A 24,235-nucleotide genomic window follows, 5' to 3' on the forward strand; every position below is an offset into this window, starting at 1 on the left:
ATTAATAGGGGCAATAATTGGCATATCCACTCCAAAATTTGTATTTATTTATTTTTTTTCCAATTTATGATTGCCTGGGCCACCATAGTCTTGTAAAAATCTAAGAGAAACACTGAAGCTACAGAAATTATTTAGTTGTTTTCTCATTTTTGTGGTCTACGCTTTGAAAATGCCATAATCTGTGCATAGTTTGATGTTCTGTTCTTACATTACGTTAACTTCCAAACAAAAATCAGATGCTACTTCCACTAGAGTAGAATTTTCTTTATGCTACTGTAGTAATAAAGTACATAATAATAACGTGTGTTTCCCCTAGGCTACTTAGGCAAGTAAAAATAAACAAAAAAAATTGATAATGATAATATGCAATTTTATTACCTCACAGCCCAAATTGTAGAAAAAAGAGGCACTATCAAAAAGAGGCAATAGAGTTAAGTGTTACTAGTAAGAAAGTTATTATAGCTAAGTCTTGATTTCCACACGAGGGGGAAAAAAAAGTCAAAATTGTGTTGTGTTTGTAATGTTTTTTAATGTAAATCTCGCGGCATCAATGGAAAAAGTGTGATAGTGAAGCTAGGTCACGCTACTTCAAAAATAACATTATTAAACTCCATCGCATCAAAAATTACTTACCGTCTTTATGTGGGGAAAGTTGCTATTTAAAAACACGTAGAAAATATTTTAATTGTAATAAATCTATACAAAAAAATTACTAATCCGGTGCAGCAGATGATCAGATGGTGGAGTAGTTCTCCCCTTTTCTTGCGTTGCACCGTTAGAAGAAGCAAACTCTAGAATAACCCACCGGAAGTGTCCCTCCTCCTCCAGAAATACTGAAAACATCGGCTATCCGCTATGCAGAAGTACTGCATCTTAAAAGTAAAGCGCTCTAAAACTTATTCTTAAAATTTTTTTGCAAAGGAATATCTATTTATTGGTCGCGTAACGCAGTACATTAAAGAGACGAACATGAAAGCAAGCGCGCGTTTGACGCAGATTGAAAAAGCGACTAATGATGCAAACCTTAGCCTATTATTGAAAATTACTTAGCGTATGCAGTCTTAGTGGGTTAAAATACAGTTAATTTAGACTAAACTATAGCAGGTGTAAATGCTAAACTCGGGACTAAAGCTTTAAAACTGGGATCGAATGAGGTAAGGAATCTTCGAGGTCGCTGGATCGATTTAGAAAAGAAAATTGCTTATGATTTCGTGTGTTGCAGTGTTAAAATGTACAATTAGAATTAAGTTATACTAAAGCATTGTAAAGTAATACCTTATGACATGCTATTATAGAATTTAAACCTAGAAGTCTGGAGCAGCTGATAAGAAGCTACTGTTTATTTTCACGCGCTTTTGACGCCACTCCTGCAAACTACTTAAAAATGTAGTTACAATGTTAAAGTCACTGAAAAAGCGTATTCAACTTACTATAATGTAATAATATTGGCTATATATACAATAGGCCTATTCGTGGAATAGGTCGGTAATTTCTCTTTTCGATAGAATTCGCTATAATCATTTTAATTATAGTTTTTTTTACTCATAATGCAATAATATGAACTAAGGGCATAAATAACTGAATTCAAACCTGCACTAAAACTTAAAAGCTTGTCATTACACTGTTTATGTCTTAGTAACAAGATTTTATGATTCAGGAAGTTAGATTTCATTGGTCACATACATATCATAGACATATTTATCATGTGTACAAAATCTTTGCAATAATGAGGGAGGCATTTGTTATTTTTTGTTGTAATATAAGATTTGAGCAGTAGAGAATTGAGTATGTAACTTCTATGGCTAATTATTGGTCCATTCTGATATTGATTTATTTATTTGATGCAACTTAGGCGTTTAAATGATACTCAGTATTTAAAGGTGCACTGTGCAACTTTTTGGTTGGGGGTCTGTCACCTTTTGTTTCCATGGATATGTCATTGCTTTGCCTGGAATGTTCTAAAGTTATGACATTAAACAGCTTTACATTTCATTTATTCAATTACCGGTGGTTTTACTGCTCAAAAATATCCAGAAAAACAGGCATTCTGACTGTGAGCAGGTTCGCCTCTCCACAGATCTGACCTGTATCTTGGTCTGGTTTGATCTTGGTAAATGGTCACATTTGTATATAGCGCTTTTCCATCTTCAACACACTCAAAGTGCTTTACAACAAGGAACCACTCACCCATTCGTGCACATTCATACACCAGTTTACGCAGACACTGGGGGCGAGGTGGGTTAAGTGTCTTGCCCAAGGGCACAATGATAGCATTCATCTGTGGGAGCTGAAATCACACCAGTCAACCTGTGGGTCAGTGGATCTGACCACTCAACCAGTGATGTTTATGTCAAGAGCGGGATTCCAACCACCAACCTTTGTATCAGTGGACAAACTTCTTGTTTGGTTTCCATGAAGATAGAAAGGTTTAATACCATACTGCGGAACATTCCAGACAAAGCGATAACATCTCCATGGAGACAAGGATTTGACAGACCCTCCACATGAAACGTTACACAATGCACCTTTAAAAATGGCTTTCTAGGATTATTATGTCTGTGATATAAAGTAGTAAAAAAGTTTCAATTTTATAATTTATTTATTGTTATATTTCTCTGCAGCAATTGTCATGCTTCAGAATGTGTTATCATGCCAGATCTAAACATGTAAAAAGAGAATCTGGTGGTATTGTACTTTCCAGTGATACTGGCAAACATGCACTGATATAAAGCCACTCCCTGAACCACAGACTTGGCTCTGAGATTATGACTCACCCTATTGACCTAAGTGAGTAGTACAAACATTTTTTTTGTTTTGTTTTGTCAGTTGATAGGTTCCAAGATGCTGTCACCTTTAAGACCTGCTAGAAGTGCCTTTTATTCTACCATCAAATGTACAGGTAAAAAAAGTACTATTGTTATTATGTTCTAGTGTTGTCACGATATTCAAATTTCAAGCTTTCAAGGAATAATCAATAAAATTTCTGATACCACAATGATAGTAAAAACACTCTTTATTTAGGCAATAGAAGGTGAGTTTCAACATTAAATCTGTTCAGGAAAGGTTCATTTCTGTCCTGTGAATGTGACTTTTTTAGTATCGATACCTGCTCAAATGAGTATCCAGTTTTGATATAAAATTGAGTGTTGATTAGTAACTGATTTTTGATACTTTTGACAATCCTAGTCCTAAGTATTGAGACTGAAATATTAGTATGACAACTCTTAAGGTAAACATAGTATTATGAGGTAAACAGTATTATGATCTTATTTGATTTATGAGAAATAAAACAACACAACAAAGCATGCATGAGATCTTCAATAAATAATCTGAATTTAGAAAGACATTTTAACTACCTGTGATTCATTCGTAAGGTCATTTTTGTACTTATGACCTTTCAAAATTTACACAACAGCTCTGCAAACATTAACTGCATGGATTCTGTTTACATATTAACTTCAGTAAAATAAAACTGGACTAGGGAGCATTTAAAATAGTGGTGTCCTGAATGTGAACCTGCTTGTCAATAGGTCTGTTCGGTGGGATATTGTTTTGTAGGATTTTCAATGGAGCAGTGTAATTCTTTAAGCTCTTTGAGTCCATTTGAGTTGAGGAAGTTGATCAGAGCTGCAGATCCAAGGATTAAAACTACAACTGGGTTAGCTTATGGTAAGGAATGCTACATATGTATGGATTTTTGCATGCAAGATTAATTAATCTGAAACTGAAATTGCAATTTGAATCATCACAATTAGCAAAAAGGATGCACTTCTCTGCAAATAACAAAATAATATTCTTCTTTAGACTTTAATGATCATGTTCTGAAATGCATGTGATTCTTGTTTTAGTTTATCAGTTTGTATTTCAGTCATTTCTCAAATACATTTCTGCATGAAAGCTGCTAATCCTGTTTAGATCTTCACAAACATGTTCTGAAATGCATGGATTGTTGTATTAGTTATTAGTATTTCATATTTCAGTCTTCTTTCAAATGGTAATACTCTAAGACGCACTTGATTTTAGCACTATGAACCCAGTCTTGATTTTAAATACATTATTGCAATAAGGGATGCACCAACCTGATAGTGGTATGGGATATCGGCGCCAATATTGAAAAATGTGGATATTGGTTTCCAAATATTGATTCAGTAAATCAATGTAATAAGACTATTTATTGGTCACAGTTGGTCGAGAAAGTCTCATAATGTTTGAATTTTTATTTATATTAAATTATTTAGCAGTTTGTAGTTGAGCGATAAATAACAGCTATATATTTTATTTTTAGGAAATAAATGCTGTTTTCAGTGCTGCACTGGTATTTGAATTTATTATCAAAATTGGTATCTGGACAGAAAACCTGGATCGATGCATCCCTAAATTTGCCACTAGGGCAGGGCCTTATCATATCACTCATGATATGTTGAAATGTGTAATATTGTGATGTAATTACACTGATCAATGCATGCAAATACTATTTCACTCTTCTACTTCTACTATTATTATTACTTTGAAGTTTTACTCTAACTTGAGTATATATTTTGGCTATTCTGCCACCTCTGCCACTGTCTAGTCGACTACTAAAATAATTGCTAGTTTGCCCTAACCATATTACTCCTCCCTTATTGCAAATGAACATTAAAGGTGCACTGTGTAACTTTTCTGGTGAAGGGTCCACCACCTGCTTGTCTCCATGGAGATGTCCATCTTGTATTTACTCAATAACATGTTTGTTACTGGCCTAAAATCTAGCATTAAATAAGTAAAAGATAAGTAAGTGCAATGCAATACTGTGGAACATTCTGGACTGTACCTCCATGGAGAGAAGCAAGTGACGTACCCTCTAGCAGAAAAGTAGAAAAGTTACACAGTGCATTTTTAAACTTGTTATTAAATGGTTGTTGAGCAGAACTGCTCAACTATTATTGCTGCTGCTCAGCGGCTTATTTAGTGACATCTCTCAGTGGGTGGATCTAGCTAAAAGAATATTTCATAACTCTGCCTGACAGGATTCCAGCAAGCCAATGTGCTTGTGCTGCCATCAGCACTCTCCAAAGATTTTGAGGAATTCTGTGGAAAAAACACGGCTCCTCTGCCTCTGCTCTATGTCAGCAAGTCTGGAGAGATGTCCTGTACACCTTTGGCTCAACATGCAGACATAAGGTGAGTGAATCTATCCTTATTTAAAGGACCAATACTACACTGTTTTCCAATCTGTTGTTGTTGTTGAACTGTTAATGTTGTTTTCTCATCACAAACACACCTGGAGTTGTGTTTTATTTCATTGTTAACTTGAAAACTACCACTTTATGACATGAGCTTTCGAGCTGTAGCCAGACTAATAATGCAGGATTATTCAAACATGTGTGAATGAAACAAAACACAACTCCAGATATGTTTTTAAGGAGGTAACAACATTATAGCATGGCTAAAAGCTCAAGAGTCAGTTTTACTTAATATAGGGCCTTTGAAATCAAGGTTTATTTATCCAAATGTTTTAAAAGTACACTTTGTAACTTTTCTGCTGGATGATATGCTACATGCTGGTCTCCATGGATATGTTTTTGGTTTGTTATGTTTCACAGTATAGCATTAAACTTATCTGTCTGACATATAACTTGGCCTAGTAGTGTAACTGCAGGGGAATCCTCCTGTTTGTCTCCATAAGATGTTATTGCTCGCTTGGAATGTTCCACAGTATTGCATTAAATGAAGCAGCATGGGCACAAGCAGGTGACATCACTGGTCAAGTTACAGGTCAGATCTGTGGACAGGTGATCACACTTAAGGCTTAAATGCATGCTTCCGGAGTTATATTTGTGAGCAATATAAACACAATGATACAACATAACAAACCCTCCACCAGAAATGTTACATAGTGCAACTTTAAAATGGGGCATAGTTAAATGCGCATTGGACATAGCTAACTTGCAAACCACTGCTTCCAAACAGGAAGTGAGCATGGGCACACTTCAGCTCCGTGACTCCTCTCTCTGTAACTGCTTGTTATTTTGGTCTTAAAATGTTCATATTAACTCGCTCTGCGTGATCCTGGTGTTCTTATTTCACTATTTTGTTCATAAATCAAGATATGAACATTAATAACAGATAAATCATGTGTCTTTCAAGCTTTAACAACAGGTTTGATTGACAGTGTTGCTTGCTTGCTCCTTGCCAAACCAGCAAACCACCTTTAGTTGCTATGATATTCACGGTCGTAATTGTTAATTTGATTTAGTGTTTAGTCTCACTATGAACCATATTCCAACTATAAGAACGCCTGCTGTTAAATAACATGACCTAAATGTACTTTGACCCAATTGGTGATCTATTATTATGTCTGGTATTGTTTTGAAAGACTTTGCAGACAGGTAAATAATTCCAGGGTGTGTATGACTTGATAGAGACTACTAGTCTGGATCATGTGTTTCAGGTATTTTTGATTGTCATTGTCGTTGTACTCCGATTGGCACAAGTGCTTACTTAGTCTTGGCAAACACATTGACATAGTTTTGGTAACAGAATGTAATATGCAATTATTTATCTATTTATTTAGTTAGTCATTCATGTTTTGCAATTATAGACTCTCTCCTCCTCTCGTAATAGTCGGTAATAGTAGTCAGTATTTATGTGTACAGATTTCCATAAGAAATAACAAAAAAAAACTGTAATTTATTTAGGGGTAATATCAGGGATTCCACTGTTCTCACCAGTACCAAAATTTCATAAATTTTTTGTTTGTTTGTTTTGTTGTAGATTTATTTTTTGTTTATTTTTATTTTTAGTAATGCACCCACTCTAATCCCAATTAAACACCACAAACCTATATGATTTTGTGAAATTACTCAACATTGCATTATTTTCTATGTATTTCCAGGACTGATATTTCCCAGTACTGTGTTTATGAGAAAGGAAAACTGCTGAAAACTGTCTCAAACCTGAATGACTACACCAGCCCACTTAAGTAATAGTTACAGCCTTTTACAGTATGTTTTGCCTCACGAGTTCCAGTTTTAACTAGTTGTCTTCTGTGTGTCTGGACAGGGACATGGTATGTTTTTATCTGGGCTGCAGCTTTGGTTTCGAGGGGAAACTTAAAGAGGCTGGAGTCCCCGTGAGGAATGTGGAGCAGAAGAAAAATGTCAGCATGTACAGGGTGAGTCAGCTGTGTTATTTGAGACTGACATGAACACTTGAGTCAAATGTATAGGCGTATTGTGTAACTTTTCTGGTGGAGGATCTGTCAAATGCATTTCTCCATGGAGATGTTATTGTTTTGTCTGGAATGTTTCACAGTATGGCATTAAACCTTTGTATGTATTGTACATTTAGAATGCCTGTTTTTTTAGGTATTCTAGGTATTTTTGAGCAATAAAACCACCTGTAATTCAATAAATGTAAGTTAGAGCTGTTTAATGTCATACTATGAACCATTTGAAGCAGAGCAATAATATATCCATGGAAACAAGAAGCTGATGGACCCCCAAATGAAATGTTACATAGCGGGCATTTAACAGTTTTAAGACCCCATATTACACCATTTTCTGATCTATGTTATAATGTTTCTTCATCAAAAACATTCCTGCAGTTGTATATTGTTTCATTTACACATGGTTAACACACAAACCCTACATATTTAAGATTTCTTCTCTTAAACAGAAAAACACTGTTTAACACTGTGGTAAAACAGGATATGCTTTACTGTGTTATTAAACTCCTTACACCTTCACTAGAATCGCTTATTTTAGCCTTGGAATTGCCTATTTCCACTAAATAAAGGGTAAAAGATATCTGTTAACTTGAAAACTACTGCTTCATGATATTACAATATGGCATTAAACTTATCTATCTCCATAGAGACAAGCAGGGGACAGCACCAGATCAATTTGCAGGTCATATCTAACACCTGTAATTGAAAACATCAAAATGACTTCAGTTTAATGCCATACCATGAAACATTTCAGGCAAAGCAATAAATTGTATGACAACCAACAGGTGGTAGACCCCAGACTAGAAAGTTAGTGTTCCTTTAGTAGACGATTTAATTTTGAGAACCTTTAACATTTTTGTAATTACTGTTTTAATTTTAAATCAGTTTTTAAAACAGTGGACAGTGGGCAAAAGACCAAATCTCAGCTATAACTGTTCTCTATTCTTTACACGTTTTTGTATGGACTGCACAGCTGTGTTTGTGTGCAGACCTCTGTGCCCTGTGTACCAGCTGGAGTCTTTCAGTGCCTCCTGGTGGTCACAATGCGTCCTGTTCCGGCTCAGATGCTGGATATTGTAGTGGAGGTCACCCACCTCAACCCACTGGCCCATGGAGCTCCTGTGCACATAGGAGACCCAGGTAAAAACAATTACGAGTCTGCATGATTGTACTGAATGTTACTATGTTTTAACTATCCATGACCATCCACGCCAGAGTGATGAATAATTAGCAGTGTCATCACAGCAATAAACAATTCAAAACAATGTATTAAAGTGCATATGACAGGTCCTGATGATTCTCACATTTTTACTTAATTTGGTGGAACTAGTATATGCCCATGAAACACTATGGAACCTACCTGGACCACTGAGGGATTACACAGATATAAGACCACATGGTGATAAAAATAAATAATGATCAACTGTCTCATCAGATGTGTTTATTTCAGTTTAGTGCTTCACTCATTGATTCTGCAGAAATCCACAGTGACAGACCTTTCTTGCATCTGTCTGTGTCTCCTGCACTGTCTGATAGATAGATGATATAATATAAAATTGTACATATAAATTATAGTTTTACACAGTCAAGAAGCAAGTTGTGAAGAAAGTTGAAAAATATTTTGAAAATTACAAGAAGTCCAGAATTCTGTATTGATGACGTGACACTGGGAGAATTTTATCCAATTCTATTCGGCACAGTTTTCACAAAAGATGCTTTTAAATTTTATTTAATCAAAATAAAGGTGTTTTCTTATATTTTTGTTAGTCAGATATTTATTTATTTGCACATTAGAGGAATTTTGGCTCAGTGTACATTATGGTTGTTGCTAACAGTTATGGAAGTAAAGTTTTAAACCTAAAATTATGGCCAAATTGGGACAAATCTTAAATATAATTATCTTAAATGTGTTTTAGTGAAATGGCCAAAAGTACTCAAAATAAAACCTAAAACAAGAAGTTGGAACGAATCAACAAAATAAATGTGATGTAATGTTGATGCAGTTTGTGTAAATTATTGAGTATCAAAAATTTAAAAATCACTCTCCCCTTTAGTCTTCCAGTGTAGTACAGATTGTATAAGCAGCTCTGGCTCTGAAGGTAAAAAGGAGACTATTGCGCTCCGTCTGCATCTAATTATAAAGAGTTTCATCCTCCAAGAAGCAGGTAGTGCGCATTTAGCATGCTAGTTGTTGTTAGCATTATGGTGATGTTTAACTCTGTTCTGGCCTCTGAAAGTTGTGAAAAGCCCTTATAAACATGGTGAATAATTATGATGCTAGGAACACATACGCTAAGTGAGGAATAACTTTGGACCACTGCAAACCATTTAAAATGAACTAGCTTGGTAAAAATATGACACAGCACCTTTAACAGCCTATTTGCACTTTAAAAAAAAAAAGAAAAAAAAGCTTATTTGCACTGTGGTGGTGGGTGGAGTTTAGGTGTTAAGTTATATAATCTCTTTTTTAGTGCAGACCTATTGGGCGATGTGGTGTCATTTGAAACCCAATAAAAGCCTCTTTTTAATATTTAATGTGTTTCAGCTCTATTGGGGATCCAGGACCTGTCCAGACCAGAGTATGGGGACGCAGTGGAGCAGCAGCCCGGAGATGTGCCTGTGTTCTGGGCCTGTGGAGTGACATCCATTGAAGCAGTTCTCACCAGCAGTAAGATATAACTGTATTTAAAAGTGTTATATTTTTACTTTTAAGTTTTAATCCATGTTATAATGCTTTTACCTCCTCAAAAACATACCTGGAGTTGTGTTTTGTTTCATTCACATATTATTAGTCTCTTAACAGCTACCCTTTACATTTTGTCCAGTAGAGATCGGCAATTCCAGGTCTGAAATTATTCCAAAAAATCCAGTGAAAGTGAATGAAACAAAACTCCAGGTATGATGGTGATGAGGAAAGAGCATTATATCAGGTACATCACAGAAAGTAGTGTAATATGGGCCCTTATTTTTTTATCTTTTACTTGGATTTCCAGAACCGGCGTTGGCTTTCACTCACTCTCCAGGCTGCATGTTCGTCACTGACCTCCCAGACTCCTCTTCCTGTCCCTCCTCCTCCTCCTCTTCTCCTCTAGACCCCAATCTCACCCCCTTGAGTTTCAAACTATCCCAGAATCCTTTGTTCTACAGCTTAGCTTCAAAGAGGGCCTTGCACAAAATCAGACAACTGGAGAACATCATCGGAGAAGATCCAGGTAGGATGAACTAGTGTTAATAGTTTGCATTCACATCTATTCAGTTTATTTTTGTATATCTCCAAACAGGGTTGTCAAAAGTATCAAAAATCTGTTATTAACTGATATTAAAACCAGTACCTAAGCTGGATACTTATTTGAGCAGGTATCGATACTAAAAAAGTCCCAAAATGAACCTTTCCTGAATAGCTTTAGAATGTTGAAAATCATATTCTATCTATCTATCATTCTATCTAGTGTTTTTATTTTCATTGTGGTATCAGAATCAGTACTGATTATCGAGTCTATTCCTTAGTATTGAAATTGAGGTTAAAATGTTTGTATCGTAACAACACTAGTTCATTTTCTATTCAAATCAGTTTATTCATCTATAGCCCAAAATGCCCAACAACATTCACCTTGCAGGGCTTAAAAAACATTGTTGATTTAAAGGCCCTCTATTATGCAAAACTGACTCTTGTGACCTTTTTAGCATAGATTATAAAGTTGCATAACACTGGCTCTTTAACCAACATTTAAGTTAGAAAACTAAAAGGTGAAACATTAATTCATTGGTTAATAACAGACAAGCAGATTCACCAATATTCACGGGAAACAAGCAAATGGATAACTGTCCCAGAGCGCCCCCTGTTTTTAGAGCCTGGAGGATAGGGCCTATATAACTCTATGGGAGATTCACAGATTTTTTTGCAAAAAATATCCAAGTATAAATTCTACACCTGTTGAACCTTACCATTATTTGTTTGGGATTGGCTCCACAAACTTTCCATAATTGCTTTTAGCCTTACAGTCCTTTCAACAGACAACAATCACATCTTTATTGCTGAATAATGGCACCACTTTCTGAAGCTATTGTCATAAAGTATTTACTTTTTGTTTATTCATGCTGACAGAGACATGGAACTTTGCCCCAGTTTTAGACCCAGTAAATAACCCAGTATTAACCATAAGGCGGGTCAGCAAATCTGCAATCTGACAATTACACAGCAAATTCCACCATAGGATTTGAACATGTCCTCCACCTCCATTTTAAACTATAAACATTATCGAAAATTGAAATATCTCATCAACACGACCTATTCTTTAGTATAGTTTGTTTTACATTTTGTATCTTGTTTATTTCAGTGTTAGTACTATGTCTATAATGATTGTCTATTGTTTTTAATGTCTCATGCTGCACTTGGAGCTTCTTGTAAATGTTTTCCAATGTAATTTTTAACTACAAATGCAAATAAACTAACCTCACTTAATGTAATTATTGATGATTATAAATAATATATTCGCGTGTTACAGGGGAGCGAGGGATCAGTGCCATCTTCCTCCCGGACGAGCTGCTGTTGTCCTGCCTCGCTCTCTCTCACTCCTCCTCTGTCCTCATCACCACCGGATTCCCCACTCACTACATGCACAAGTGAGTCTGCTCTGGGTTTATATTTCACTATTTATTTAATCTGTTGTCCTTAAAGTGATAGTGATAGGAAACAGAAAGTTAAAACCACACTTCGGAAAATTCTCCATGTAGATAGATTTGTTTGACTTACTGTACTGTGATAATATAGCCAAAGGCCTCCTCAGGCCAAATAAGAGTGAGGTTTGTGGAGATGCAAGCCTGCTCAGTACCATCAAAACATACTTATAATTTAGTCTAATTTTTGGCACATAAAAGTTACATACTATGGCTTTTAGGACAACTATATTATAGAGTGCAATAATAATAGAATGACGTGCTAATATTACAGTTACAGTAGCAATTATGGTGTTTATATAATGGAATACTGCAGGATCACTTTATATATTCTGACTTTTATAGGTGTACTATGTAACTTTTGTTGTGGGGGGTCCTGGAATGTTCCGCAGTATGGCATTAAAGATATGTAACAAGAATTTATTTACGGGTGTTTATTGGTCAAAAATACCTTCAAAAACTTATTTTGAGTGGAGTCACCTCTTAATAGATATGACCTGATATGACCAAGCCTGGTGATGTCTCTAAGGAGATAAATAAATTCGTTCCAGGTAAAGGATTAAGATCCATGGATGTAAGCTTGCAGTGTACCCTCCACCAGAAAAGTTACATAGTGTACCTTTAATTTAGTGGACTTTCCTTTGCACATCACAGCTCCTTAGATAATTAGTAAATTCATTAACATGTCTAATTTTGTCTTTGCAGTCCTCCTGATGAGACAGACGGTCCACCTGGAGCCATTGCCATGGCGAACATGCTGTTGTCTCTGGGGAAACAGGTTACCATGGTGACAGACCGGAGAGGCCTTCAGCTGAACCAGGACATCATCACCGAGGCCGTGAGCTCAGGTGAGAGAAACATTAAAAACATTAAAAAGTATTATATTTCAAGTGTAGAGAGGCCACAACGATTCCATGAAGTACACAAAAGTTCTCTGTAACTGCCAAGTAACTGTTAGCTCACTACAACTACTGTCAGAATACTTGCATCACGAATTTCAGACTTCCGGTCATCGCGCAGTGCATACTGGGAGGGATTTTCCAAAAAAGTGATCATCAAAACACCATGTTTGTTTTCTCAGTGGGATGCATCTATTGTCAAAGTTGATCTTTTCTAGTCTTTTGAACCATATCACTTTTGTTTCTGGTTCTGATATTGTCATATTTTAGTTTTGGGATTCGGACATCATAATTGTGTGGTTGTTGGAAGGCCCCACACCGGAAAACAGCTCGAGAAACAGGCTTTGGATGTTTGCGAACTCCATAAATGCAAAAGGGAATCAGATCTGTGTGACTGCAAACCTCCATGTTTCGCTTCCCAACAGAATTGAAAAATAGTGAATGGGCAGTATTGATCCACAGGACCAAAAAGGTAAGCTCTGGCTGCCTAAGAAATCATCCTGAGTTTGCAGTGAGCATTTTGTATGTGAAGCGTCATCAAAGCAGGATCCTGTTTGTTAAGCGAGAGGTACAGAAGACAAACAGGCTGAACTTGCACTTTCTTGTTCTTGTGGCTATAAAGCAACATCACATCTTGGTCGCTTTGCAGTGGAAAGTGTTTCTTGGTGAACAGTTGGTGCCTTTCGCTTTTGCGTTGACTTTTTAAATTCGGAACCGATATTGAGCAAGAGATCAGGATTTTGCTTTGATGGCGCTCCACATACAAATTGTTCACTCAAACTCTGGATGATTTCTTAGGCAGCCAGAGGTTACCTTGTTCATCCTTCCTGTGTTTGATACACAGGAAGGATGAACAAGATAACCTCTGGCTCCTGCCCATCGCCTTCGCCTTTCACTATTTTTCTATTCTGTTGGGAAGGGAAACAGTATGAATGGAGGTTTGCAGTCACACAGATCTGATTCCCTTTTGCATTTATGGAGTTTGAAAACTTCCAAAGCCTGTTTCTCAAGCCATTTTCCGCTGTTAGGATCCAACAACCACACAATTACGATGTCTGAATCCCAAAACTAAAATATGACAATATCAGAACCAGAAACAAAAGTGATATGGTTCAAAAGACTTGAAATGATCGGCTTTGTCAATAGACGCATCTCACTGGGAAAACAAACGATTTGGCGATTTGATGCTCACTTTTTTGGAGGATCCATTCCCTGGAGGTGTGATACTAAGTTTAGGCTCTGCTCTGTCTGAGGCTTCATTAAACTTTAACCTGAGCTTTATTTGAACATAACCTGACCATAAAGAACTGACTTGGTTGAAACTAGAACAGATGATTTGATTTGTGCTGTTAAACAAGTCTCTCGCACATAAAATTATAGACACAAGCTAGCACAAGCCAAAAGAGAGGTTGTTGTTTTTTTTTAGATTTTGTAAAAATAAAACAGAAAGTTTTTTTCCCTCTGTAAAGTTCTTAAATTGATCATATTCTGCCTGAAAGGTCTTATTCTCAGACCTGTACTATGTTTTGTTTAAACTTTTCTTAGTGGTTGAATGTAATTTTCAGGTGTGCTGGTCGCCCCGGTTCCTCTGGTCACTTTTGAAGACAATGGCCCAGACTCCGCCCTCAACTTCCTGTGTCACAATGGAGACGTCAACAAACCCAGGTCAGACCAAATAGATCACAGAAGATTCTGGCTTGACGCTAATGTTTTGATCTCATTGTTCTTGTATAGAGTATATGTACTTTAGCTGTTCAAACACAAATGAAGAGAGTAAAATAATGTAGCATTTTTAGTTGATTGAAATAAGTCGTATTCCTGTTGACTAATTATCCAAGTTCAAGCTCCTATATTACACAAAACTGACTCTTATGAGCTCTTAAGCCATGTTAGAATATTGTTAATTCATCAAGAAACATACTTCACGCTCCGTACTGATGATCATGTGTGTCATTATTTATTCTCAGTAATCTTCAAATCCATCAACACATTGAAACACCGTGAAAACTAAAATAAAGACAGACACAGAAAAAGGCGTAAGTTTACATAAATACCTTTAAATGAATGCATTGAAATTGAATTGAAAACAATATTTACTGTGTTCACCTGTACATCACCAGCGGTAGTTAAGTAGTGTGTCTTTTATTTTGATGTCTTTTTCTTTACACATTTTTCTCTCTATCGTCTCTCTCTAAGGTAAAAGGTCACATAACTTAAAGACAAATATTTTCACAAATAAAATATCAAATTAAAAACTGTGGTATTCTGACACATCTTAAATATTTGAACAAATAAAATAATAATTTTCTCATTTATTACCATGAAAACAAATATACTGACATTATCGTCAACTACAATATGTTTGAGTAACCCTTTATTATTAGTCTGTCTGCATCTCCAAAGCTCAAAATGCTCTGCTCCACCATGTGATGTCATGTAGTGGTAGTTTTAAGTTAACTTTTACCTTTAGTTTAGTAGAGATTGGCAATTCCAAGGTTGAAATTAGCCAAATAATTGTAGTGAAGGAGTAAAAACACAGTGAAGCACTTCCTGTATTACCACAGGACATCACAAGGTGAACAGAGTGTTTTCCATTTGAGAGAAGATGTATATACTGTAAAATTCCAGACTATTGAGCGCACCTGAATATAAGCCGCATCAACTTAAAAGAACCATAAATCTGTACATAGAGTATATAGGCTGCAACTGAATATAAGCCACAGGTGAATGTTTTCAAGTTCGGGCCATTTGTTTTTATTGTCTTTTTGCATTGAGTTAGTTTGTTTCGCCAACAACTCACCATCGACTCACTGATGCCAAACTCATGTGCAGCAGCTCTGTTTCCTTCTTCCACAGCTAAATCAATTACCTTTAACTTAAAAGTATGTGCATATGCATATCTTTGTGTATTTTTCATTAAGGGTGTATGCATGAAGTACAAAATAACTGTTCAAAACAATCAAACTAGGATCTCCCTCTGTGCATCATCTCTTCCTCCTGTCTGGCTCGCTCTTGCACCCCCGTCTCTCCTCGCGCTAGAGCGAGCTAGTGTTACAACTTCATGTTAACCACACAGACAGCTGCACTTTCTGCACTCAGCCTACGCGTGCATTCGCTGTGTTACCAAACCATAGAACGTACATATGAATACACAATATGCCAAACAAATAATCCGTCCATATATTTGCCGCGTTGTTGTATAAACCACAGGGTTCAAAGTGTGAGGAAAAAGTAGCAGCTTATAGTCCAGAAATTGTGGCAAAAATGCAGGATTTGTGTGTGAATGAAACAAAACACAACTCCAGGTCAAGGCTGGGTGTCATTAAGAAGTTGCCGATACGATACATACCTTGAGACATGGGCCATGATACGATACATATCTCAATACAGTGAGCTTTCGATTCAGTACAGTTCGTTACGATATATTACAAATAATTCTGGTACGATTCAATAAAAAATAATGGCTAAATCATGGCTGTGATATTATGCCTTTATTAAACCACTTCTTGTGCAAAGTTAATATGAAACACATCCATTTTAATCACAAAAACTGCGAAAATGTCAAATGTGTCACATAAATGAGTTTTCTTCCACGAAACAACAAAACTGTAGCGCTGTAACAAAATAATTTTGTAAAATATACACACAAAAAAATACTCTTGACAGTATATCAATACAGCACCCTACGATATCAATACTGTATCATCACATTCAACGATACCATATATCGATATTTAGATATTTTTGCACACCCCTACTCCAGGTATGTTTGTGATGAGAAAACAACAACAGTTCAAAAAATAGTGTAATGTGGGCCCTTTAAACAGCACATTTCTTACATTGCATCTTACTGTTACGTCATGATTATCTCTAAGCCCTGTTGAGCTTTTCCTGCATGCTGATGTATACCCTCAGGTTATTATAGTTTTTGTCATTTACAGGTATGATCACTTGGTGGCGATAGAGCGCAGTGGACGTGCTGCAGATGGAAACTACTACAACATGAGAGGAGTCAACATTAAGCACTTGTTGGATCCCATTGACAATCTGTTTATCGCTGCTAAAGACATACCAGGCATTCGTACCACAGGTGGGTCACGCAAGATTATAATGAAAACTGAACATGTATTATAAGTAAAATAAATGTTACAAGCTACTTTCTAACCACAGCTCAAACTAAACATAAAAATAACAACTTCGATTTAAAGGTGCACTATCTAAACACATATAATTAAATAAAGGCACAATAGAAGTTTAATGCCGTACTGTGGAATACTCCAGGCAAAGCAATAACATTAAAGGGCCCATATTAGGCTATTTTTAGATTTAAGTTATAATGTTATTTCCTCATGAAAACATACCCAGACTTGTGCTCCACTTCACTAGAATTCACTAGAATAATTTGGATAATTGCAGACCTGGAATTGCCAATCTCTACTGAACAAACGGTAAAAGGTAGCAGTTAATTTAAAAACTACGCTTCCTGATATCACAAGGTGGAACAGAGCATTTAGACTTTTGGAAATATAGACAGACTAGTAAGGATTACTCAAACATGTGTGAATGAAAAAAAACACAACTCCAGGTCTGTTTTTGAGGAGGTAACAGCACTATAACATGACTAAAAGCTCACAAGAGTACATTTTGTGTAATATAGGACCTTTAAGCAGATAACATTACATAACATTTCTTCTGATACTTACAGGAATTGGTGATGGTGGTAATGAGCTGGGGATGGGTAAACTGAGGGAGCGAGTGAAGAATTATATGCCCAAAGGAGAGCTCATCGCCTGTGATGTACCTGCAGACTACGCCATCACCTGTGGTATGTGGTATTTTCAAATTATTGTTTTAAACTCGGTGTAATAGATTTTTACTCTCTTAAAAATGTGAAAACAGAACAAGTTCATTTTAAACAGTTTGCAGTGGTCCAAAGTTATTCCTCACTTTCTTTATTATTTGCCATTTGTAGTTAAAAAACACTTGAAAAACATTGTACTTTTCACAACTTTAAGAGATCAGTACAGAGTTTAAACTCACAGTAAATCTAAAAATACATTGATTAAGCCCTATTAAAACTATAAAACTATTCAGAAAAGGTAAAACATTTATTTGTATTCAATATCAAAACCTTGCTTAAATGAGTATGTATTAATAATTTCAATACTTACTCATTTAAGGATGTATTAATAATTTTGGTTTTGATTAGGTATTTGCATATACATTTTTTACAACTCTGATGTTAGATGTATAATTTTAGGAAAGGTTGTGTTAGTGATTTTTTTAACTAAATAATATAACATTGAGGCGGACCGTAGTTAAATAGTACATACCAAAATCTGTAGTAAACGATTTTAAATGCAATGAATAATCTTTCTCTCACTGTCGCCCCCTGCAGGCGTGTCTAACTGGGGAGGGTATGCAGTGTGTTGTGGTTTATTCCTGCTCCAGTCGTGTCCTTCACATCAGAGATACTTAAAGAAGGGATTGGGACTGAAACATAAACAGTGTAAAGAAAATGGACTAAACCAGTGGAGCTCAGGACTCCCCTCTGTGGAGAAGGTAAATACATACTCAACAAACCCACTCAGTTATTTTAAGCTCAGTTTCTATACAAGATTACAATTTATACCATACACCATAACAACAGAGAGTTCAGTCCAGTATTAGACTGGGTCACTCTTGGCTTTGTCTTTTATTTTGACAGTTTGACTAGTAAATGAAGGCATGTGCAATTTTTATTTTAAATTAACTGAACTTACTGCTCCAAATATGCAATAATATTGTTAGAATTTAATACTAAATACCAGAAAAGGGCATAATATGTCTTGAAATTTTGCCTTAATTGTCTTTATGTCTTAAATTGTTTGATTTCCAGGAGGAGACTTTTCTATCCACTCTGATGCACTTTGGGGTTAGAAGTGGGAAAACTGGAAACTTGGCAATGGAGGTGGATGGGCTGACCTTTCACCCCACACACTCTGACCTCATCACCAGACTGCTACAGGTCACCCACTCCACATGACCTCTGACCTCTGACCTCTAACTGAAACTGTCAGGATTTTGAAGTACTAAAGGTGGCATTGTTCCATATACAAATAAGAATGTGGTTCTCTACTTTTAACTTATCTTTAATATTAGTGGATTTCAGTGAAATGCATAATTTTCAGGACTTTTTCCTATTCAAAAGACCCATCAGTCTGCGTGACCATGTTTGTTTTGGTTCATTTGGGTGCTTCACCCTTGCCTTCTGCACAAACAACAATCATAAGCTAAATTAGTAAATGAGCAATATAAAAAATGTTGATGTAGTTTTTGTTTCATTCATGTGTGTTTAGTTTAAGGGGCATTGTGTAACTGTGCTGGTGCTAGTCCCATTTGCCTGGAATGTTCTAGAGTATGGCATTAAGATTATCAATCTCCATGGAAACAAGGTGATCCCGCCAGGCCAAGCTACAAGTCAGATCTGCGAAGAGGGAACCCTGCTTACTGTGCTTTATTTCCCCTAGCAATAAAAACACAATTAAAACAATAAAATAAAAACATAAAGTTAAATGTACTTAGATTAATAGAGTCGTTTTAGATTTTTTGCAGTACATTGGGATCAGTAGCATTTATTGTAACTTTGTTGTAACTTGAATTAATAAATCAGATGTTTTTGATGTTTTGTTTTTATTTCTCCATTAAATAAATGTAGAAAAAGAAAATATTTTTTTATTATGTAACTTTCTGGGGGTGAGACGTCATCTGTATAATTCAATGGAAACAGAAAGTTGAAATCATACTTCCGTACATTCTTCCTGGATATAAATACATTTTATGCAGTATTGTGGAAGATTACAGTCAAAGCAAGTGCGCTCACAGTAAGGACACATTTTTCAGCACAATAAAAAAAAATTAAAGGTAAAATAAATTAATAATAACATGATTTTATTTTAGTCTATTGCTAAAAAGTTGCATACAGTGCTTTTAAAATTAAATTGTCATAAGACTTTTTTTACAATGTCAACATGGTCTGTACGATTTTGAACGATATTAAGACCTCAGATTATCTCCAAACTCCCACTGCAACTGAATCTCACATGAAGCTCATGACGGGAATGCGCGCACTGTTAAGGAGCGATAGCAAAGCGATGGCACAGTTAACTTTATCACTGCTTTGTTTAAAGGTTGATGCTTTTTATCTACTACCAAACTAACTACCAAACCTTTCTGGCTCTCGTGTATGCAGTTGTTTGTTCAGAGACATGTCAGAGGCTTGTCCCAGCTCACCTGCCTCACCTCCAGCCCCGCTCCAGCCCACGCGAGCTGTGTTTACGCCTGCGGCTGGATTTTTCGTGCACATGCTGCTCTCAACACGTGTCCTGTCGATTTGAGCTACTTAGCTACTTACTGCACATGCGCACAACCCCAAAGCGATTTGAGCTACTTGAGCAGATCCATGTACTCGAGGCAGAAGTGGGGTAACAAGTAACACTGTAAACTGGTTTTATTGTATGCATGCAAGCAATGACATGTGCATTTTAGATCTGTGGCTGAATATCTACGTTAGATGATTTAATAGTTTGGATTGAATATTTGATTTTATCGTTATCAGTTTCATTACATCATCTTTTATTTTGTTTCCATGTGTAGAAAACGTAACTTTGTTTAGAAAGACGCTGTAAAAATAAAATATCTTATAGTAGGAAATTATAGTATACTATAGCCTATGATATAGAGCGTTAAATATTTCAGAAAATGTCAGTGTTTCCAGTCATTTCTTTCTGTTATATACAATGGTTAGACTAGAGCCTTATTTGATAGAGGATATAGGTCTGTCGAAATGAGCTACCTCTGCCCAAATTCATCTAAATGAGTGAATAATGGTGATTTAACAGTAGCATTATTCGACGGCAAAATTGGCCTGTCAGTATGTGCTACCTTTAGTCTGAGCCCTATTTGATAGCGCAATACGACTGTCGAAATGAACTACACATAGTCATATAAATGAGTTGAAACTGGACATAACTAAGTTATAAAGTTTGCCGTGTCATCGTGTGCAAACAACATCAAACCCGCTGTCTCTAATCCAAAGAAATATGCTGTAAACTGGGGAGGTCAGCTTTATTGGATCTATACAACTGTAAACAGAAAAAAGTAAGGTCGCTTATTTCGACGGGAAACTGTGAATCGATAGATGTCACTATCGATTTAGGCTGAAGGTAGCTCATTTTGATGGGGCAGCCCATTTTGACAGCACTCGGCTCCTACGACTCACAACAAATATTAAACATGTCTGATGATCTCTCTAAGCTGTCATGCGTTCATCGTGAGTAGGTGATAGCAGCTTGTAACCCTTTGGACACTACATGAAATGGTGCATTATGTAACTTTTCTGCTGGAGATTCCGTCAAATGCTTTTCTCCACTGCATTGTCTGGAATGTTTCACAGTATGCACAGTATACTTTTCTATAGTGATGGGCGAGTGGAGCCTCGTGAAGCATTGACACCTCAGTCGCAATATTGTCTCAAATGGTTCGACGTGTCTGAGGCCTCGGAGAAACACTGACCTTTAGTGGACAAATTTGACCATTGGCACGATGCAGGTGTCTCAGCATCGATGAAGTATTGTTAGTGTAAGACAATACTTGTGTGAAGAGCAAACACCGTACCTAACAACAACAACAATAATGATGATTTAAAATAATATGTAAAGAGCAACATAAATAGCAGCTGTAAATAAGAAAATAGGTGTTACCTTGTTAGGTGGAATTAGATCAAAGTGATCCCAAACCATGGATCGTTTTTTTCCACTTGTAGATGCCATCGAAAATGAAACAAATGCCAAAAGTCGCCAAAATCACCACTAACGTCACTCACTACCCAACATTTTTAAGAAATATTGGTTCATCTTTTATACTGTAGCAGTTTAGCGCTCGTCAAACCACAGAAGTGCACTGAACACTCTGAAGCACTCTGACCCAATCACAGAGCGGAACATTCGCTGAGCCAATGAAACGCTTCGATACACTGAAGCGACTGACACACAGAGTGAAGCAGTCGGGGGAGGGACCGACACTTGGACACTTCGGTCACGTGAGCGGCTGCTGCGAGACGAGCTCTGAGGCAGTGCTTCAGAGTGATTTGTCTCAGAAAGAACGAGACGTGCTCCGGAGCTCCGACTCATTTGCCCATCACTACTTTTCTATCTTCATGGAGATCAAACCAGACCAAATTACGGGTCAGATCTGTGGAGAGGTGACCCCACTCACAGTCAGAATGCCTTTTATAGCTCAAGTATTTTTGAGCTATAAAACTACCTGTAATCGAAGAAATATAAAGTAGTCTAATGTCATACTGTGAAACATTCCAAGCAGAGCAGTGACATATCCATAGAAACAAGCAGGTGATGGGCCCTCTACCAGAAAGCTTGCACAGTGCACCTTTAAGTAAACTAACACCAGACAAACAAACAGGCAAGGAAAACCTGTACTTGACTACACCCACTCGGGAGAGGAGACCCTTGCTATGTTGAGAATTATAGTTTCACAATGGAGTTAAGCGTGGCAACCCTCAGTCCTGCAGATTTAAGGCTATTGATCCGAAATGAAGACCCAAGAATCACCACAACGTCAGGACTTGCAAATGGTAAGGACTAACATCATTAAAAGTGCATTATGTAACTTTTTGGTTGGGGATCTGTCACCTGTTTGTTTCTATGGTTATGTCATTCCTGTGTCTAGAATGTTCCACAGTATGACAAACTGCTCTACTTTATATTTATTCAATTACAGGTGGTTTTATAGCTCCGAAATACTTAGAAAAACAGGCTTTCTGACTGGGAACGGGGTCGCCTCTCCATAGATCTGATCTGTAACATACTGTGAAACTTCCAAGACAAAGCAATAACATCTCCATCGAGCAAAGCATTTGATGGACCCTCCACTAGAAAAGTTACACAATGCACATTTAAAGGAGCTGTAACTCAAAACAGAACTAGGTCACTGGGCCAATGTCATTCCTCAAGTACCTTTTGCATTCTGAGTCAGTCAGTTAAAGAGGTTATAATTGCTTTTAAAGTAGCCAGGTGAGTTTTGCTGTGAGGTAACCATGTATTTCCTAATTCCTGATTCTGAATGGATGAATGAATGTTTGTAAATGTCACGCAGATTTTATATTTTATTTTAACCAGTGTGTGTCTTAGGTTTTTTGCAGGTTTTTTAGAATTTATTATTACCGTCTATATTTTTGCTCTTTCTTATTATATTATATTGTGTTGTGTCCAATACTCTGTCCAATACTTTCCCTTGTGGATCAATAAAGTTATAAATAAAGTCTAAGATTATTATAATTAGATGCAGACAGTACACAGCAGATTTATTCTGACAATATGTCTGTACTAATTCAAGACACAGTTTCCTCAAATACATGGGAAATAAACTGAATACAGGGCCGTTAAAGGTGCACTGTGTAACTTTTTGGTCGGGGTCCCTCACCTGCTCGTTTCTATGGATACGTCATTGCTCTGTCTTGAATGTTCCACAGTATGACATTAAACAGCTCTACTTTATATTTATTCAATTACAGGTGTTTTTTTTCTGATTAAAAGTACCTAGACAAACAGACATTCTGACTGGGAGTGGGGTCGCCTCTCCACAGGTCTGACCTGTAAATTGGCCTGGTTTGGTCTCCATGAAGATAGAAAAGTTTAGTGCCATTGTTAGGATAAATAACTAGGCTTATGTGGTGTATAACTACTGCTATGATGTAACTGATGTGCTGCTATACAGTTATTGATGTACTGCTATATTTTATTATTGTACTATTAGAAATCACTCTACAATGACCCAGAAAACAGGGACTAGATTACAGCTGAGGGATGCAGAGATAGGTTCAGTTCATATAAAATATATTCTATTTCTATCTATCTGTCTAATCAATTAACTAAATAGGGCAGGGACTTATTGATAGGGCTATGTTGACTCACAACTCATCACCCTGATCAGACCAGCAAGATGCTCCTGTAAGGGGAGTGAGATGAATCTGGAGGATCTTTGTCACAATCGGATAAGATTGCGCAACGTGCCAAGAGGCCTGGCTCACCTGTGCACCAACGAAGAGGCACTAAGTCTAAACCATGGTCACCTGCCACTATAGTTTGCGTATAAAAATCATTGTATAGGCATAAATATTCAGTCTCTGCATGGGAATGTCAGCACAGACTCCTTGAACAAGTATGACTTATCAAATATTGGAATAAGTAAATTATCTGGACTTTATTTCTCTTTCAAGTGTAATTTTTTGGCTAAGCAGAAACTAACGAACATGCGAGGAAAAGGTATTTTCCTCAACTATGGAGTAAGAAAGCTTTCAAAAATATTAGTGCGCATAGAATAGAAATCCGTGCGTATTTGGTAAATCTGTGCATATTTGGCTGTAGTTGCGCATAAAATAAATATTTGTAAACTC

General features: G+C 36.6%; 2 protein-coding genes across 5 annotated transcripts in view; both read left to right on the forward strand.

Annotated features, from left to right (window-relative positions):
- Window positions 1-791: 791 nt before the first annotated feature.
- Window positions 792-19,490, forward strand: dglucy (D-glutamate cyclase). 4 transcript variants are annotated; one of them, XM_055161482.1, is made up of 16 exons: window positions 792-879; window positions 2,827-2,899; window positions 3,559-3,669; window positions 5,007-5,160; window positions 6,875-6,961; window positions 7,042-7,153; window positions 8,197-8,347; window positions 9,753-9,875; window positions 10,201-10,419; window positions 11,713-11,830; window positions 12,590-12,732; window positions 14,349-14,448; window positions 16,725-16,873; window positions 17,489-17,608; window positions 18,182-18,345; window positions 18,662-19,490. In XM_055161482.1, exons 1-16 carry the CDS (start codon window positions 856-858, stop codon window positions 18,806-18,808), a joined length of 1,995 nt encoding a protein of 664 aa, XP_055017457.1. In that variant the 5' UTR covers window positions 792-855; the 3' UTR covers window positions 18,809-19,490. The 4 variants fall into 4 exon arrangements, with proteins under 4 accessions (XP_055017457.1, XP_055017466.1, XP_055017459.1 ...); XM_055161484.1 differs by having other exon boundaries at window positions 840-1,154; XM_055161491.1 differs by lacking the exon at window positions 3,559-3,669.
- A 4,601-nt stretch (window positions 19,491-24,091) lies between these two features.
- LOC110163870 (putative hydro-lyase BLi00500/BL02808) overlaps window positions 24,092-24,235 on the forward strand; it is a 9,440-nt gene continuing 9,296 nt past the window's right edge. Inside the window, exon 1 of the mRNA XM_055155441.1 lies at window positions 24,092-24,104. Coding sequence (XP_055011416.1) covers window positions 24,092-24,104 — 13 coding nt within the window. The remainder of the gene's footprint in view (window positions 24,105-24,235) is intronic.

This window comes from Boleophthalmus pectinirostris, unplaced genomic scaffold, assembly GCF_026225935.1.
Source record: "Boleophthalmus pectinirostris isolate CB_2022bp ecotype Guang Dong unplaced genomic scaffold, ASM2622593v1 HiC_scaffold_10, whole genome shotgun sequence".
NCBI lineage: Eukaryota > Metazoa > Chordata > Actinopteri > Gobiiformes > Gobiidae > Boleophthalmus > Boleophthalmus pectinirostris.